Raw genomic sequence first — 18,806 nt, 5'->3', positions numbered from 1 at the left:
TTTGGTGGGATAAACTTGTGTGCGTTTCTCAAAGAATACTGGCAGTCACGTGAATACGCTCAGTGATGGAGTCCGTTGGTTCAGTTGGCTGGACAGTGCAGAGTGATGCCAACAGCGTGGGATCAATTCCCAAACTGACTGGGGTCAGACCCTCTAGTTAAATCACCACCTTTCTTTAATGACACAGCAGCCCTCTGGGACTATGATCTTTTAACCAACTGCTAAAATTAAACTTACCAACTTTGAAACCATGTTTTACTCAGTGATTGGACTTGTCCAGTATTACCATACACCATTCCCACTTTCATTCGTTTAAAACCTCCTTCATTTCTATCTTTTCTCAATTCTGATCAAAGATCATCACCTTGAAACCTTAACTGTTTCTCTTTCACAGACGATGCCTGATCTCCAGAGTGTTTCCAGGATTTCTGTTCTTATTTCAGATTTCCAGCATTTAGAGATTTTTAAAAATTGGTTGTTAAATGAGTATCGATTGGATCTTGTTCTATTAGGGTATTTGAAAACAGAAATCAGTTTATTAAGGAACTAATTTTCCAAATCAAATGCAAAATAGAGATCATCCATTTAAATAATTGCTTTATTTAAAAAAAATCCATTCTAATAAATCACAAACAAGTCTGAAATACAACTTGCTAATCATTAGGACAAACTGAAAATGATAGAGCACTCAGAGATTATAGTCCCTTTCCCTGCTTTAAAATGTTATTGCAGAACTGCCTAGGCACACAGGATACCTGGTTAACCAAAATATCCTAGACAGCTGAATTAGGTTTTATTCCACGGGCAATAAATGATCATTTTATTTTCATGCATAAAGTGTTCCTAAAATGATCATAAACTCTCAAATATTAGTAATAATTCTCAGTACATTTTTTTGCAGTAGTAAATCTGTAAATTAACCTAGAAGTAACAATCAATACATAACATCAGTTCTTAGCTGTCAACGTTGATAAATCTGAATTGTGGAATCTCATCCAAAAGAGGTTAATTTAAAAACTATAAACAATTAAACAATTTGGTTCAGAAAAACTGAATACAATAGCATATCATTCAATTCAGTTGCAGATTAAAAAACTTTTATTCTGATATTCTCCCCTTTGTTGAAGATAAAGATCTTTGCTAATGTTTTGTATCTAATGGGAACACTATGGCGTTAACGTAGTCATTCTTCAAAATTAGAATCATTAGTATTTATGATGCTTTTATAATCACAAGACAGCTGAAGCATTCGACAGCCTATTAACTTTCCATTTACCTATGGGATTTTGTTGTAGGGAACTGTGCCAATAAAATAGCACATAGCAAGGCTTCACAAGAGCATTGAGCGAAATAACCAGGTTACCGGTTTTTGCTAGTGACATTTTTACAATAAACATTACCCAGAAAAGTGAGGCTGGGTAGCAAATGGCAAAAAACCATTTTGACACCTGGTGCATAATGCAAAGCTCATTCCATTTCTCATATTTAAAATGTGGCTGACACATTAAGAGGAATCACAACGTGAAGGAGAAGCAAATATGGGGCAGGTAAAAATAGGTCATTAGGCTGAGAAGAGGCTTGTGGAGTATATACACTGACATAAAATTGCTTGGGACAAACAGCCTATTTCTATGCTTTGGTTTTTATATAATCTCATATGTGCTTCAGTAAAAGAGCTGAGCAGCAATCAGGAGCAGACTGGTTTTTTTCCCCATCATTAGCCTCAGAGATATGAAAGCCATATGGACTGCTCTATGAAATCAGCTGAAATTAACCAATTTAGCACACAGCAGATTGAACCTGGAACCTCGTTAGTCGGCTTGAGACTGAACCATACAATCTATACACTGCAAACAACTTCAAATAATTTAATTAATTTTCAAATCCCTTCATTTTCATTTTGCACAAGAGGAATAGATATGCAAGTAAACACTGCACATGTTATTAATCCCTTGAAAAGATCACAACAGTGAAGGTATGTTAAGATTCTATGGATCATTTGTGTCCAAAGAATATGTAGAATACTTTACTGGAAATGTTGTGCTCCAAATATTATTTTGTGCCAAAACTTGGCACTCTAATTATGAATCAACAGCACATGAAACAATTTCAACTAACAGTAAAGCATATCAGACTTTTGAAATCAGAATAGCAGCAACCTGCTACTATCATATTGTAAAGCATGAAATAGCAGAACGAATTCTCAGTTTCTTACACTTTAACTAACCATAGATGTTATTGCTTATGTCTTCAACCATAGCAATACAAAAACAAAGTAAACTCTCAAGTATTAAAAACAAATGAAAACAGAAATTGCTGGAGAAAGTCAGCAGGTCTGGCAGCATCTCTGGAGAGAAAACAGTATTAATGTTTCAAGTTTACTGACCCTTCTTCAGAACAGTTGTGAAGAAACGTCGTTGGACTTGAAACATTAACTCTATTTTCTCTCCACAGACCTAGGCAGACCTGCTGAATTACTTCAATTTTGTTTCAGATCTTCAGCATCTACAATTCTTTTATTATCTCAAGTATTAAAGTTCTGTAAAAAATAATTTCTCTAAAAAATAAAATTATTAATACAGTGTAACTGAGCCTGTACAAACTAGATGTATTGTCCAAAATGTACTGCTTTGAGAGATAAGAAGTTAGTGCACAGGGATGTTTTCTTTTTTAATCACAGATGTAAACAATTCTGTCCCTGAACTGTTTACTTAAATGTACAGCACTTCAGACTTAAATATATGTTAACATGTTTACATTTCTTCTTTTCAAAACATGAATACTGGGACATGCTGCCCTATTTTTTTTCTTATGAACTAAGAATGGAACATTCCTTTCTATGCTACACTTTTATCTTCAGTAAGATGTGTGTAGCCAATAGTAAACCCAATCAGACCCATCCATTTATGGCAGATGCATACTTTTAGAAATAGCATGACATGCAAACTGACATTCTCCATTTATCATACAGGATCAGTTGATATAAAAGTCATGTTTTTGTTACAGCTCTTTATGTAATAGAATTTCAACCTCTCTGAAATCCTGCTACTTTTAAAATAACAGCCTGAAATGACGTTGTCTCCGTAAATACTGCTTTTGACAAATTTACTCAGCGATATACAAAAATGCTTTTGCAGAAAATTATCCAAATAGCTTTGTGGGTATTTATTATTATGCAATTTGAACTAAGCTACACAGACCAAGAATGTACCAAGTTCCATTGATTAGCTGATCTCAGCTCAGTCAGTGGTAGCTGCAATCGACCTCGGTCACCAGACTAAGAAATTGGAAAAATTTGCCAAATTTCCGAGTAGATCCAATTGAAAAGTGCACTTGAGAGGATGTTCCATAAGGACAAAATTAAGCTCAGTGCAGGTACCCAATGCATTCAAATAGACCACCATAATTCAACAACCTAACCAGGACAAAGGATAGGGATTTCAGTGAGAGCGCTGTAGTATTCCCAATATCCAGACTAATTTCCTACTTTGCACAACCACGTTCAGGAGAAATTAGGTGAGACAAGGGGAATGGAGAAAGGAACAGCCGAGTTTTCAACACTGGAACTGAGCCGTTGCATAAAATAAATAAAATCAGTAGATTCTCAGCAGACCTTTTAGTTGGGGGTTTGAAGATGGATCAATATAATTACTTGTGCTTTTTAATTTCCATTAGCATTTAATTGAGAGAAAATGGACCATTTCAAACTTCTAAAGATGTTTAGAGACACCTCATTACGACAGCAAAATAAAAACAAATGTCTTACTAGATGCATTACATTATAATAGAGTTCAAATGGAGGAGAAACAGTCGTTTGATTAATGTGAGACCATGACTGTGGGAAAATGTATATTTTGTATATTTTTCACAGTTTATGTTGCAGCCTATTTACATTTCAGTAATAATTCGGCTCATACTACTTCTTCCATTTTCTACACCAACTATAATTGCACAGCACAGTTTATTACCCAACAGAGAAACATAATTCTGCCCTTTAAGCCTGTATCCAAGTGCAGCTTATATTGCTCAAGTTGATGACTTTGTTTTTTTCTTAGAAAGTCTACTTAATCATAACAGTACTATGGGGTATGGAGTAGTCCCATAATCTTGAGAGTGGCCACCAAGTTATTAGTTTTAGAGGGCTTTGATTCCATCAAAGCCACCAAATTTCCACCGTTTTTCCAAACTTGCACCGACTCCAGTTATCTCCTGCTGGAACACATGTTGTAGTCTTGACATGAGACCTTCTATTTCACTGGGAGAGATCTGCACAAAAGAACAGATGTAGTGACAGTTGCTTGTTTCAAAAGAGATTAAAAAAAAATTGTACCCTCCTGATAATAAAGTTAGAAAAGGTTGACTGTAAATGAGCAACTCAGTTTAATGTTAGAGGGTCTCCATATACCACAGACACTAAGAATTTGAGTTCAATCAAAAAAATGAATTTAAATTGCCAACAACTTACTTTACATAGAATCTACTCCATCAGGCTAACAGTGCCTTGCACTGCTTAACTCCCATACCTCCCATACCTCCCTGTGTTGCCACCTTCACTCACTTGTCCTATGAAGGTTAATCCTACATTTTCCCACTCAAATTTCATCCTTCAACCTGGGGCATGACATGCAATTACAAAATCTGCTCCCAAGAACCTAAATGAATACTAGTGCGAAAAACACATACAAGTTAATCATCAACACCATCAGGATCTACTAATGCTAAGAAATAATTGAACTTTTGCAATCTTATTGACATAGCAATAAGCACTAATTCATGTTGAAAGATCGACTTTGATAGAACAAGTCCAATTAAATCAGGCTCAAAGGGCTGAATAGTCTATTCCTGCTCCCAAGTCCTATGTTCCAATGAAATGCAGTACCAACAGGTAATGAGCAGAAACACAAACTCTAGAATTCTTACAAAACATGGAGATATTTTATCATTAAGGTGAAAGATAGCACTGCTGTAGAATATTCTTCTGTTTTAAGCACCCAGTTTCAGCATGAAGCACTCCCATATCAAGTACAGGAAGAATCACAAACAGAAAATATCTTTAATCTGTCTCATTGCCTCAGAAAATTACCTGCTGTGTTGTACCAGTGTGACATTTCTAAAATCTGCCATCAAGATGTCTGAAGGGCCAAGTATTGCTGTCAGAGAAGGGAAGAAGCCTACATTTACAATGAACTATGTTGTGATTATCACAATAATTTTACGTAGAATCTTTCTATTTATAGGCCGAAGCAGAAGTTCATTCCATCAGACTAACTTCCAATATTTTGCCCTAAAATCCTCTCCGGAAAAAGTATTTTTCCTCAGCCTTTTCACAAGGCTTTCTGGTTCATAACAGAGCAGGCGTTGGAGTGCTTCCTACCTCTGACAATGTTGTTTGATCACCTGAGGCTTGCAAATTATGTGAAGGCAACAGTCAACTCGCCATTCTAATTCTAAGCTGCTCCTGATAGGCCTGGCTTCAATTCAACATCCCTCAGATGACACGGCTGCTACTTAAAGTCACAGTTCCAGGACGTATCTTCTGAGCAGAGACATTTAAGCCTGTAACATCAGTAAATTTATAGGCCCAGAGATTTCGATGGCCAGTGTGTCGTTGGAGCCGCACAGTTTAGAATCGAGTGGTAGGATCATGTGGAATCCCTGATGCAGTGCTCTGAGAGAATTGCCTAGAACATTGAAACTTCCAATTGCTCTATGCCAACTCTGATTCTACTCCACTGGATACACCCAACACACTCTCTGCACCCCCACATGCTAGCCTGAGCCCCCAAGACCTGTCACTGCATGCCCAATCTACCCTAAGCACTCTAACTTACTTGGCACCCTTCCAATCTCACCCACCTGGTACACTAATCCCACAAACACATTACATACCTACTCTTTTACAGTAGCTGCCAGAGTGGCTGTCTGTGCTGCTGGACATTTAAATCACAGAAAACAGTACACTGAGTGCTGCAAGATGTTTCTACAAAAGGTTTCCTTCACTGCTGGATTTGCAGACTCATAACATGAGGCCCCGGTCCAGAAATCACCAGCGCAGAAGTCATCGAGAGCTAAGTAGGTAATTTTTAAGCTAATAAAGGCCAGAAATATTTTATTCAACATAATTTCATTTGAAGAACACAGAATGGCAGCAGAGGTCACTAACTTAAAAGTGAGATTCCATAAATAGTTATTGAGCAGAACAATCTGCCATCCTTTGTTAGTCTGAATCACATGTGACTCTAGGCCTACAGTGATGTGGCTGATCTCCTAACTGCCCTCTGCTATGGACTGGTGAGCCACTCGGTTAAAGCACAATTAGGTATGGCATCCCATAAATGAATAAAAAAACTTCATACACAAGAGGCTTATCTGTCTCATCTAGCCAATGCCGATAGTATTTCCTCGTGGAGCTGCTTGTATTAATCCCACTTTTCCAAGACCATACAAAATATTACTAAGGCTCAAAAGCTGGTAAGTTCCCAGTGAGCAAGTGAATCCTAATTTATCCAAAGCAGATATTTTTGATGTATGGTTTATTTTGTGATTCCACCTTTTTTAATTGTAATGTGTATTCATTTCAAAAGCTATTTTCAGACCAGCACCAAGTGGGAAATAAATAGTCATTAGTATAAATCAGGCTTCTTACAGTTTTAAGAAGAATTTCATTGGATAACCAAGAGTTTTACAGAATATTTGCTGTGGGTGAAACCTATTAGTGTATCTGACTGAAGCTTCTTGATGCATTAAGAACATTACATACCTACTCTTTTACAGTAGCTGCCAGAGTGGCTGTCTGTGCTGCTGGACATTTAAATCACAGAAAACAGCATTTACAAGAATTAGTGAAGGTACCTGTAACTGTTTGCAGTTCCTAAGAGGAACGAACTTGCTGTTGCTTTAACAAAATAGAAAATCTTGTAAATAATACTAGCTCACTGATCAGTCAATGAAAGTCGCATTGCTACTAGAAAGTAGCATAAAAGTGTGAAGTGATTCATTTTGGAAGGTCGAATTGGAATGTCGAATATAGGGTTAATAGCAGGATTCTTGGCAGTGTGGAAGCACAGAGGGATCTTGGGGTCCACGTCCATAGATCCCTCAAAGTTGCCACCCAAGTTGATAGAGTTGTAAAGAAGGTGTACGGTGTGTTGACTTTCATTGGCAGAGGAATTGAGTTTAAGAGCTGTGAGGTTATGCTGCAGGATGACGAGAGGCATAGATAGAGTGGATACCCAGAGACTTTTTCCCAGGGCGGAAATGACTATTACGAGGGGGCATAATTTTAAGGTGATTGGAGGAAGGTATAGGGGAGATGTTACAGGTAGGTTCTTTACAGAGAGTGGTGGGTATTTGGAATGCACTGCCGGCAGTGGAAGTGGAGTCAGATACTTTAGAGACTTTTAAGCAACTGTTGGATAGGCACACGGAGGACAGTGAAATGTAGGGTATGCAGGGAGTTTGATCTTAGTAGGATAATTGGTCGGCGCAACATCATAGGCCGAAGGGCCTGTACTGTTCTATGTTCTATGTTCTAACTTACCTTTGCATCCAATCGCTGTAGATAAGAACATATATAATCTATGCTGGCTCCAAATGGGTGGACGTGGAGAAATGTAGAAATTATACCTGTAATTAAAAAGTATGCTCTTTTAGGGTGAAACATTAATTTTTTTATCTTCACAATATCCTGGCACAGGTAAGGAAATACGCACGATGATTCAATGTTGCAATCTAGATGTTATGATGACAAGTTGGAATCCTGAAATACCATGGTTGCTTTTACCCCTTAATTCCAAAATATGTTTTTAAGGAGGACTGCTATAGCGACAAAATAACTGGAGGTGTAAATGCACTGGCGACTGAAAAAATTATTGTGTGAACTGAGGAATCTAACACCTAAAGGTAGCAAAGAAATTTCATACAGACTGGACTGTGATCTCTTGAGACTATACTAAAATTACAAGGCAGCATGGTGGCTCAGTGGTTAGCACTGCAGCCTCACAGCGCCAGGGACCCGGGTTCGATTCCACCCTCGGGCAACTGTCAGTGTGGAGTTTGCACATTCTCCCCGTGTCTGTGTGGGTTTCCTCCACGTGCTCTGGTTTCCTCCCACAATCCAAAGATGTGCAGGCTAGGTGAGTTGGCCATGCTAAATTGCCCGTAGTGTTCAGGGATGTACAGATTAGGGGGATGCTCCAAGGGTTGGTGTGGACTTGTTGGGCCGAAGGGCCTGTTTTCCACACTGTAGGGATTCTATTAAGGGTTTGTTTTTGCATTAGTATTGGTTTTTTTTTTAAGTTAATAACATTATCTCTTACAAGGAACTTCAGCAATAGATGGAAATAAATTAACTATTCTATAAATTAACAAGTGGATAAGGTGGTCAAAGCGATCTATGGCATACCTGCCTTCATCAGTCAGGGCGCAGAGTATAAAAATTGGCAAGTCATGTTGCAGCTGTATTGAACTACAGTTAGGCTACATTTGGAATAGTGTGTTCACGTCTGGTCACCACACTACCAGAAGGTTGTGCAGGTTTTTGAGAGGGTACAGAAATGGTTTACGAGGATGTTCCTAATTTGGAGGGTATTAGCTATGAGCAGAGATTGGACAAACTTGGTTTGTTTTCACTTGAATGTTCCAGAATAAGGGGCAACCTGATATAATTTTACAAAATTATGAGAGTCATGGATAGAATGAATGATTGGGATCCTTTTCCCAGGGTAGAAATGTCAATTACTAGGGAACATAGGTTTAAGGTAAAAGGGGGTAAGTTTAAAGGAGATGTGAAAGGCAAGTTTTTTTTTAGAAACAGAGAATGGTAAATGCCTGGAATGCGCTGCCAGAGCTGGTGATGTTGGTGAACACAATAGCAAAGTTTAAGAGGCATCTTAACAGGTATATGAATATGCAGGAAACAGAAGGATCTGACCACATAGAGACAAAGGTTTTTAGTTTAGAAGGGCGTCATGTGTCCTGTCTTGGTGGCCAAAAGGCCTGTACCTCTGCTGTACTGTTCTTTTTTCTTTATTAACTGAGGAGTTCTGAGGAAGGGCCACCGGACCCAAAACATTAACTCTGTTTTCTCCTTCATAGATGCTGCCAGACCTGCTGAGCTTTTCCAGCAACTTTGTTTTTGTTCTTTATTAACCTGTTAACTAAAGCTTGACTGCTGGGTTACTTTCACTTGAATCATACAAATTTAAAAGGGGGTGTAGGCAACTATATTAATCCACAGTTCACTGAATTTACTGGAGACTGGTTAGTGATTGTGACATACAGCCAAATTTTTCCTGAACTCACTGCCTATGATCAACTCTAGCAACATTGCAGAGATTATAGATCCCCTGGGACGGTGTCCCAATAAGGCGCATTGTTTTCAGGAAGAAGGGGGTGAGGATGAACAATGCTGAAACAAGTTTAAAGGTAATCATCTAAACATTAGCTTTATCTCTTTGAATATTCTCTCCAATAACTTCAATCTGAATTACTTCAGTTAAAATATCTTTATTTTTTCCTCTTTGTTATTCAGCAGATTTTATTTATTACAATTAAGGAAAAAACCTGGAAAACATTGTGGGAGAACAGCTAAGTTGCATGAGAAAAAACAAATTGTTGGAGAAACTCAGCAGGTCTGGCAGCATCTGAGAGGAAAAAAAGCAGAGTTAATGTTTCAAGTCCAGTGATTCTTTATCAGAACACAGTTGCATCAGAGAAGAGATCTCCCTTTAATACAAATCCATGTTACCTCCCCATTAAACACTAGGGCATCTATTTACTGCCAACTTATTTTGTTACCATAGACTCAAGGCAACAAATTATTTTTGACCTATTAAAAAACTCAGATGGAAAGATCTTTAGAATTAGTCGAACAAACAACTGTTTTTCATTTAGCTGATGATTTTTTTAAAAAGTAGAAATAAGAAATAAATAGTGAATCAAAACTGAATAGGCTATTCATTTTTATTGATAACACATTATCCTTTGACATTAATTAGAAGCTAGAAGATAGAAGCGCATTGATCAAAAGGTCTGATGTTCTATTATTGTTCATGATTTTGTAATCTGTGCATCAGACTGATACTAAAATGTTACTCATTTCCATTTCTTAATGCTGTTAAAATAAAAAAAAATTGCATGAGAATATGCATGGGTAGTTTTTTTAATCAATGTGAAAGCAGCATCAAGAACAGCTCAGTATAATTGTTATTATTTATGGCTCTATAACTTAGGAGGAATTCAATTATTGTGCATAAAGTACAGCAGCCATTTCCTAATATTTCTCTTTTTTTTTAAAATTGCAATTTTTTTTAGGTTTTGTTGTGATTAAAGAACAATTTTTCTGGGATAAAAACAACACTTCAATAGATGTTGTATAACAACGACACAATATAGTAAACTATAAATTTACATTTCTCTGACTGAAAAGGCTGTGCAGTTGGAGCTTTCAAAACTGAGGGAGATTGTTGCTAAATTAGAGTAACAGATAGGTGAGAAAACGGATGTATGGAAATGGTGTCGATCAGTTACAGCCTAATTGAATGTGGCAACAGGGCCAGGGAGTTTAAAGGCATTCTACTGTTCTTTACAAGTTGATACTTAGTAGCAATCAAGTCACATTTGGAGTAACAGCGGATACCTCAGACAGAATTCACCGAGTTAGGGAGAACAGCAAAAGGCTGTAGTGCTAAAGGACTGGCAGATAGTGAAAACCGTTTTTCGTAAGAAGGCTGCAGACGATGTCCAGAGAATGAAAGGCCAGTCTGCTTAATACTAATGGGCAAAAAACATTGAAATCTTTACTAAAGGAGAGAACAGAAAAACATCCATAGCTGAGAGATAATGAAAAATCAGCATGAATTTCGAAGGGGAAAATCTTTCTCAACTGACATTGAGGAGATAACAATGGCAATGTAGAGGCAAATTTATCTGGATTTTCAAAAGGCTTTTAAGAAGGTATCCCATAACAGACTAATAGGGTTGAGAATGTGGAATCAGTGGCAGAATGTATTGCTTTCTATCTTGAAACCAGTGAGCAGAGTTGGATTAAAGGGTAGTTATTCTGAATGGCAGATGGTAGCAAGTGGTATTTTACAAGAGTCATAGTTGCTCACAATTTACATTAATGATTTACACTTGAAATCATATTTCTGACTCCAAAGTTTGTGGACAGTGCCAATGTTTTTTGGGGCGGGGTGTAGTCAATATTGAGGAGGGCTGCAATAACCTATAAGAACAAACTAACTTATGGAATAACAAAAAATTGGCAAATAGTTCAACACAGGTAAACATGAGGTAGTTGGTACATTTTAGTTGAAGAATGAGGAGGTTGTGTGTTATTGGAGTGTTGTAAATCTAAATGGGTAAAGGTACAAAGAGATCTCAAAGTACTTGATACGTCAGTCACAAACTTGTGCCACAACTTAACAAAAGCAATAATAAAGGCAAAACAAACAGAAAGCTTTATTTTAAAGAGGACACCTGTTTTTCCTTCACAGGTTCTGGGTAAAGGGGTACCAATCTGAGAACGAGAGGTGGAAGAATTTCTTCTCTCAGAGGAATGTGTGTCTTTGGAGCTCCTTGCCACAGAGAGCTGTGGGAGTCCCTGTGTATGTTAAGACTCAGATAGATTGATTGATCAGGAGGGGAATCAAGGGTTATGGGCAAAGGGCAAGAATGTGAATTTGAGGATTGTCAGATCAGCCATAGCCCTACTGAATGACAGAGCAGGCTCGAGGGGCTGAACAGCCCACTCCTCTTCTCATTTCTTAAGGTCTCTCTCCACAGCATAAAAACAATCCCTCTTCTGCCATTTAATCTGTCACCATGTGTCTTTCTCAACCCCTTAAATACAGTACTTTGCTTTTCACCTTTCTCCTACTATACTCATAGGGTCTTTTGCAATTTGGATCTGAGAGAGTCATTTCTTGCAACTATTACTGAAAGAACTGTTCTCCATCTCCTTCCCCATTCCATTGAAGTTACTTCTGAATGTTGCATTCCACCATGAGATTGGGAATGTCCATACAGCAAACTTGTCATTTTAGTTGTCAAATAGTCCATTGCCATTGATGATGGGGATGTGGGCTTCACTGTTGGGGTTAGCATTTATTGACCATCTTTAGTTGCACTTCAGGTGGTGGTGGTGGTGGTTAGTGTGGGTACAACCAAAGTGCTGTTAGGGAAGGAGTTCCAGTATTTTGACCCAATGACATTGAAGGAATAGGAAAATATTTCCAAATCAGGATGAAGAATAAAGAAGGATGCAGAGGAACTTGAAGGTGGTAGGGCCCCATGTATTTGCTGCCCTTGTCCTTTTGGATGGAAGTGATTGTGGGTTTGGAGGGTCCCGCTTAAGAGCCTTCCTGAATTTCTGTAGTGCATCTTATAGATGGTACACACAGTGTGTCAGTGATGGAGTGGTGGAAGCAGTGAATTTTGAGGATGTGGTGCCAATCAAGCAGACTGCTTTGTCCTGGAGGGTGGTATAATTCTAAAGTGTTGTTAGAGCTAAATTCCTTCAGGCAAATGGGGAGTATTCCACCACATGCCTGAACGTGCCTTGCAGATGGTGGATGGCATTTAGGAATATGGTAGGTGAATAATCCATTGCAGGACTCCAAGCCTCTGAACTGCTCTCTTGGACAAACTATTTATATAGCTATTCTAGCTCAGTTTCTGCTCAATGGGAACCCTCAGGATGTTAATAGAGTGAGATTCAGTAACAAGAATGCAACTGAACATTGAGGGGCAATACTGAAGTTATTTTTTGTTGAAGATGGTCATTGCATGGCATCTGTATGGCTCAAATGTTACTTCCTATTTATCAGCCTAGGCCTGGCTATTATTCAGATCTTTCTGCCTTCGGACATTGACTACTTCAATATCTGGGAAGCTCAAAGTGGTGCTGAATGTTATGCAATAATTACTAAACATTTATTTAACCAAGGAGGAAGTAAACTAAATGACAGCCTAACAACTGTGGTATAAAGGTCAGATACAAACTACTTCCACAAATTTGGGGCAACCTACCTTAATTAACCAGCAGGTGTATTAAAAAGGGCTTCAGGAAGTGAGGAAAGATTTATTTTAGGATTAAGGCTTTACTTTAAGGGAGGAAATTCAGGAAACCGAAACTTCTTTTGATTAAAGAAGAACAGGAGGAAACAATTATCCAAGGTTTTGAAATAAACAGGAATCAACTACACAAGTACAAGCAGATTATTTGGATTATAACTGTGAAATCTGTGACCTGTGTATGAAATTGTTGAACATTGGATAACCTGGTGATGGGGGTCAGGAATAATGGAATCGGATTCTTGGCACCAATTTAAAAATGCTCATGAATATACAATGCAATCTATTAATCTAAGGATGGTACACAATACAGCACCACCTCAGTTCAGCACTGGGCTATAACTGAGATTATATGCTCAAGACTTTGTAACAGAGGACATGTGGGAGAAAGGAGATAGATGCCTGCCCTACCTATGAACTCTAGAACTCGGGGTTACGAGTAAAGGATTGCCTATTTGGGATTGGGCACAAGAGTAATGTCTTCCATCAAAAGTTGTGAATCTTTCGAATACTTTACACAAGAGCTGAGAACACTCAATTGTTGTGTATGTTCAAGCCAAAGAGCAATACATTTTTAGATTCTAAGGAAATCAAGCAGTATAGAGATAAAGCAGGAAGATGGAATTCATGCAGCAGATCAGCCATGGGCTTAGTGAATAATGGAGCAGACTTACATTTTCATCAATGAAATCTAATCTCATGTCTGCGGATGATAGCTCCATGGGATAGCGCATACATTAGGAACAAAAACGAAGGAGACAGCATGGATTTTTGGTAGATTTACGGATTGTTAATAGTACTAAGAAGCCTGGAGCTATTCTGAACATCTCAATGAAGAAAGAGGTTAGGAACACTAAGTAAGGTACATTGTGCTGAATCCCCCATTGCCCATCAGGGACCTGTTGACTCTCCCATTGCCCGTCGAGGGCCTGTCAGATCCCCCATTGCCTAGCCATTTCTGAGAGCAATCCAGTGTCAAATCAGTTTGGTGAGGGACTGGAGTCATACGTGGGACCAGACTGATTTAGGACAGTGAGTTTCGTTCCCACATGGACTAGTTGAGTTTTTGCGATGATCCAACAGATTCGTAATCACCTTTATTTAGATCATGATTTTATTTCCTGATTTTGTTTTACGGAATTTAAAATGATCAATTAAACTGTGTTTGGATTTAAATAGATTTTCTATGGGGTACTGCTCCTGCAATATAGCCAATACAGTGTCGTACCTGAACATGGATTTCCCAGCCCTTGCAGAGCATAATGGACTGTCCATATATTTACACTGTACCAACTTAATACTAAGAAGCTAACCTGGCCTTCTCTTCTCACTAAGTTATATTGTCCAAAGGGTCTCGTGTACAATTTGGTATAAAGTGTTGTGAAGGATAGACTACCACACACAGCATGTCACACACAGGACAAAGCGTATCACACACAGACTAACACAATAGACAGCACGTCACACGAGATAACAGATTGTTTATTTTAACCTCTCCTTTGACCAAACTTTCCTAATCTCCTTTTGGTGGATCAGTGCCAATTTTTATCTGATTGGATTCCTGTGTAGTGACTTGGGGCATTATATTATGTTAAAGGCACTGCAACAATCTAAGTTGTAATCATGTGATGCTATTCTGGCATGTTTTCCTCTGATCTGAACCATCTCCCTCTATCTTCTCTGCCTTATAAAATCCACAAACTGTTAAAATGAAAACTTCATTACCTAAACCACTACTTTTTCTTTCCCTTGCCTACTCTGCTACTCTTTTCAGCCTTTTACAGTGGCCCTTCACATGGTTTTCAAAAAGAAAGCATTTCTCACACTACACAGATTGAAGACAGTGTGGTCTTTAGGCAAAGCAGGATCTGAGGTTGGAGAAATGGAGATTTAATCCCCATCATTGCATCACATCACTGCAGGATGGCAGAGGACGACCTAGATGGACCTCAGTCTTTAGTCACCTCACAATACCTAAACTAACTAACTGAGGAAATCAGTCAACGTTCTCCTTTCTATAATTTATACTTCGGACTGGCGTTATTTATACGAGAAAGTTTTCAGCAGTTTGGAGAATTAGAAAAGCAGATTTGTCTGAAAGGTAGTTACTTCAAAACTGATACTACAGTGTCAATACTGGCAGGAAAGTGCAATTACAGTATGACAAGGGGTGACATGATCGAGGTTTATAAAATCATGAGGGGCATAGATAAGGTGAATTTTCCAAGGTTAGGGAGTCCAAAACTAGACGGCATAGGTTTAAGGTGAGAGGGAAAGATTTAAAAGGGATCCGAGGGACAGCTTTTTCCACACAGATGGTGGCGCATATATGGAACGAGCTGCCAGAGGAAATGGTAGAGGAGGGTACAATTACAACATTTAAAAGACATTTGGACAGGTTCACGGATTGGAAAGATTTAAGAGGGATAAGGACCAAACGTAGGCAAATGGGACTAGTTAAGTTTGGAAAAACCAATCAGCATGGATAAGTCGGTCCGAAGGGTCTGTTTCCATGCTGTATGACTCTACGGTTTATGACAGTTTTTTTGGATTCATTCCTGAGCTGTTGGATTTTAACACAGAGCATTGACCTGGAGCTCCGCATAGACAACACCATAATATCACCACCTCCCATTGTAGAAGTGGAAGCAGTTTGCCTTTACCACAGAGAGACAACTCAGCCTGGCTAAACAAGAATTTGAGCTTGCACACCATCTGATGCAGTAGCTATGGAGTGGGATGAATGGCTTACTTTTGTTCTTATTTCTTATGACCCTATGTCCAGAGGGACAGGGAAATCAATCATCTGTTCAAAATTGCAGTATAATGGTGATTTGTTAAGTGTTGACAGCAAATTTTTTTTTTTTTTTTTTTAAAAGAAAGAATCCTTACAATATGGAAACAGGCCCTTTGGCCCAACAAGTCATACCAACTATCATAGCATCCCACCTAGACCCGTCCCCCTATAGCCCACCTAATCTACACATCCCTGAACACTATGGGCAATTTAGCATGGCCAACTCACCTAACCTGCACATCTTTGGATTGTGGGAGGAAACTCACGCAGACATGGGGAGATCCTGCAAACTCCACAGACACAGACACCCGAGGGTGGAATCGAACCCGGGTTCCTGGTGCTATGAGGCAGCAGTGCTAACCACGGTGCCACCCTTTTATCCTCTTAATTTTATGAACATTAACACTAATTTGTTTACTGGTCATCAACCTGATGCATGCTGTGGTAATTTCCTGTTCTGTTTCATAAACATAAACACATTTTTGAATTGACAAAAATGCTGTGCAATCCTAGTAATGTCCCTTACCCACAAGCAGTGCTTCTCTCTCTGATCGGACAGGCCCTGTGATGACCCTATCCAATTCACCATCCTTCCCTTGACTGGAACCTGGTATTACACATCCTGTATTGTTCTGTGGGACAGTGAAAATCAAGACATTAAATATTGTTTAGCTGACATTAAAACACAATTTCAACTCTTACACTAATCTATATAAAGTTCAATTGCCTATTAATCTACCACCAGTAAACAGCAACCTATAATTCACAATGTCAGAAAAGGCCAGTTCAGACCTCGGAGCTCCCAATTATAGTAATGAAAATGCTAACAAAGAAAAGAACTTTCGTCTAACCTTTCCACATAATCAAATGGAGAATTTGTTATAAAGACAATGGCATTTTTAGAAACAACAGCCTGAAAAGGGAATAATAGAAAATTAAACCTTATGTACAAAGTTTAGGATCATTAGTATTAAAGCCAGAGGAGTATAATGCTGTGAAGAATAGTAGCAAGTCCAAGGATTGGAAGTTGTTATGGACCAGACCAAACCCATTTCAAATACATCAAGCAGATAACCTAGACCCTAACTTTTATCTTATTTAAAGGCAAGTGTAAGGTGCTGTGCCCCAGATGTAATTCGATTGGTTACACTACTTGGCTTTAAGCAAAACTTTATTCCTACTCTATAGTTAAAATACAAATCAAAGAAAGAAGAATTGGAATGACTCAATTCTGTTGGAAAACTTAACAGATTATTTAACTATAAACAGCAATGTTCCAATGTAGTAACATCCCATAAACACATCTTTGGCAAAGGCAAATTCAGTGAAATAGATAGTCTCACATGCGATTCTGGCCGCAGAGAGAACTCCAGCTTTTAGCTGTAGCAAAGAGAAGGGAATGTAGCAGCTTTCACAACCAACTTCCAAAAAACAACAGCAACTACTGAAAGCTAAACTAAAATCCTGCTTCTGTGGGAGCCTGACTCCATCCAATCATGTTGGAATAATAGAAGCAACACTTTAAAAAAAAACCCCAAGGCCTCACAAGCAGTTTACTTTATTGGCTTCGAGCAGACTGCTCAACACCTCTGTCTCAACCTCTCTTCAATAAAGAAAGGACAAAATACACTTCTTAAAGCCATAGTATTGTCACAGAGTGCTTCAGAAACCAGAAAAGAGCCACCAAAAAGTTGATAAAAAGGAAAGAAAACAAATATGAGTGTAAACTAGCCAGCAATATAGAAACAGAAGAAACTATATAAAAAGGAAGATGGTAGCTTAAGTAAACATTAATCCCTTAGAAGCAGAAACATTATAAAATGGAAAATGAGGAAACGGCAGAGATATTGAATAAATATTTTGGGCAAGAATTTTGTGGGAGGAGACAGGATGGTCAAGTCAGGAAACATCCTGATCTGATCAACCCATTTCCTTTAAGAGAGTTCCACCCAAGCTATATATTTAATCTGGGGAAGCAGAGACAAAATGGAACAAAAGCAAGAACAGAAATTCCCAAAAAAACTCAGTTGGGTCTGGCAGCACCTATGGAGAGAAATATATCTGATGAAAGGTCACTGGACTTGAAACATTAACTACGATTTCTTTCCACAGAAGCTGCCACATCTGCTGAGTCTTTCCAGTGATTTCTGTTTTTGTTTATAATTTCAAGCATCCGCAGTTCTTTCAGATGTTTGTTTAGAAACAAAATGGAGTTGGGATTGCCACCTCAGGAAAAAGGTCCAAGACATCAAGGGAGGTGAATAGCCAAAAGTCACCAGGATAGAAGGCTGAAATCCATTTCCTGAGCTATCAGGCATTCTTTTATGATGAATGTCGATGCCCTCATTCCCGCCCCAATACACCATACCCCCATACTCCCATGTCATGTCTATGCACCAGTTATCACCCCCAAGTCCCAATACTCCCATGTCAACTTCCCTCCATAGTTATACACTGTCCACAGTGCTCAAGCACTGTCCACAAGCTCAGAATATCTTTAAAAAGGACATTAAGTACTAGCTCCATTAAGGCACTGGGAGTGTTTTTTTTTTAAATAAAAGGTAATTGTAACTGACAAAACTCAAGAAAATTAATTCAACAAATGTAAATCTTTGGCGTGGTCAATCTGTTATAAAAAATATTTATCCACATTCAAAATCAATGACATATAATCCTTCAAAGACCCATAATACTGTTAATCAAAATGTGAATGCACATCTTTTCCTGTGATGAATGAATTGGCTTTTTTCAGGACTTTAAGGTTAACATACAGGTCCAGTTAGCAGTTGGAAAGGCAAATGAAATGTGAACATTCATTTCAAGAAAGCTAGAATACAACAGCAGAGATATACTGCTGAGGCTGTATAAGACTCTGGTCAAATTGCATTTGGAATATTTTGGATCACGTATCAAAGGATAGATGTCCTGATAT

The 18,806-nt window shown here is 38.4% G+C and overlaps 1 protein-coding gene across 4 annotated transcripts in view; it reads right to left on the bottom strand.

Annotated features, from left to right (window-relative positions):
- Positions 1-580: 580 nt before the first annotated feature.
- Positions 581-18,806, bottom strand: part of enox2 (ecto-NOX disulfide-thiol exchanger 2) — a 200,381-nt gene continuing 182,155 nt past the window's right edge. For all 4 annotated transcript variants that reach the window (XM_048604978.1, XM_048604979.1, XM_048604980.1 and 1 more), the window contains 3 exons: positions 16,401-16,506; positions 7,541-7,626; positions 581-4,266 (listed from right to left, as the gene is read on the bottom strand). In XM_048604978.1, the coding sequence (XP_048460935.1) occupies positions 4,135-4,266; positions 7,541-7,626; positions 16,401-16,506 (324 nt within the window). In that variant the 3' untranslated portion in view covers positions 581-4,134. The remainder of the gene's footprint in view (positions 4,267-7,540; positions 7,627-16,400; positions 16,507-18,806) is intronic.

Source organism: Rhincodon typus, chromosome 14 (genome assembly GCF_021869965.1).
Source record: "Rhincodon typus isolate 14 chromosome 14, sRhiTyp1.1, whole genome shotgun sequence".
In the NCBI taxonomy this organism is placed as follows: Eukaryota; Metazoa; Chordata; class Chondrichthyes; order Orectolobiformes; family Rhincodontidae; genus Rhincodon; species Rhincodon typus.
This window is presented reverse-complemented; position numbering and strand designations above follow the sequence as displayed.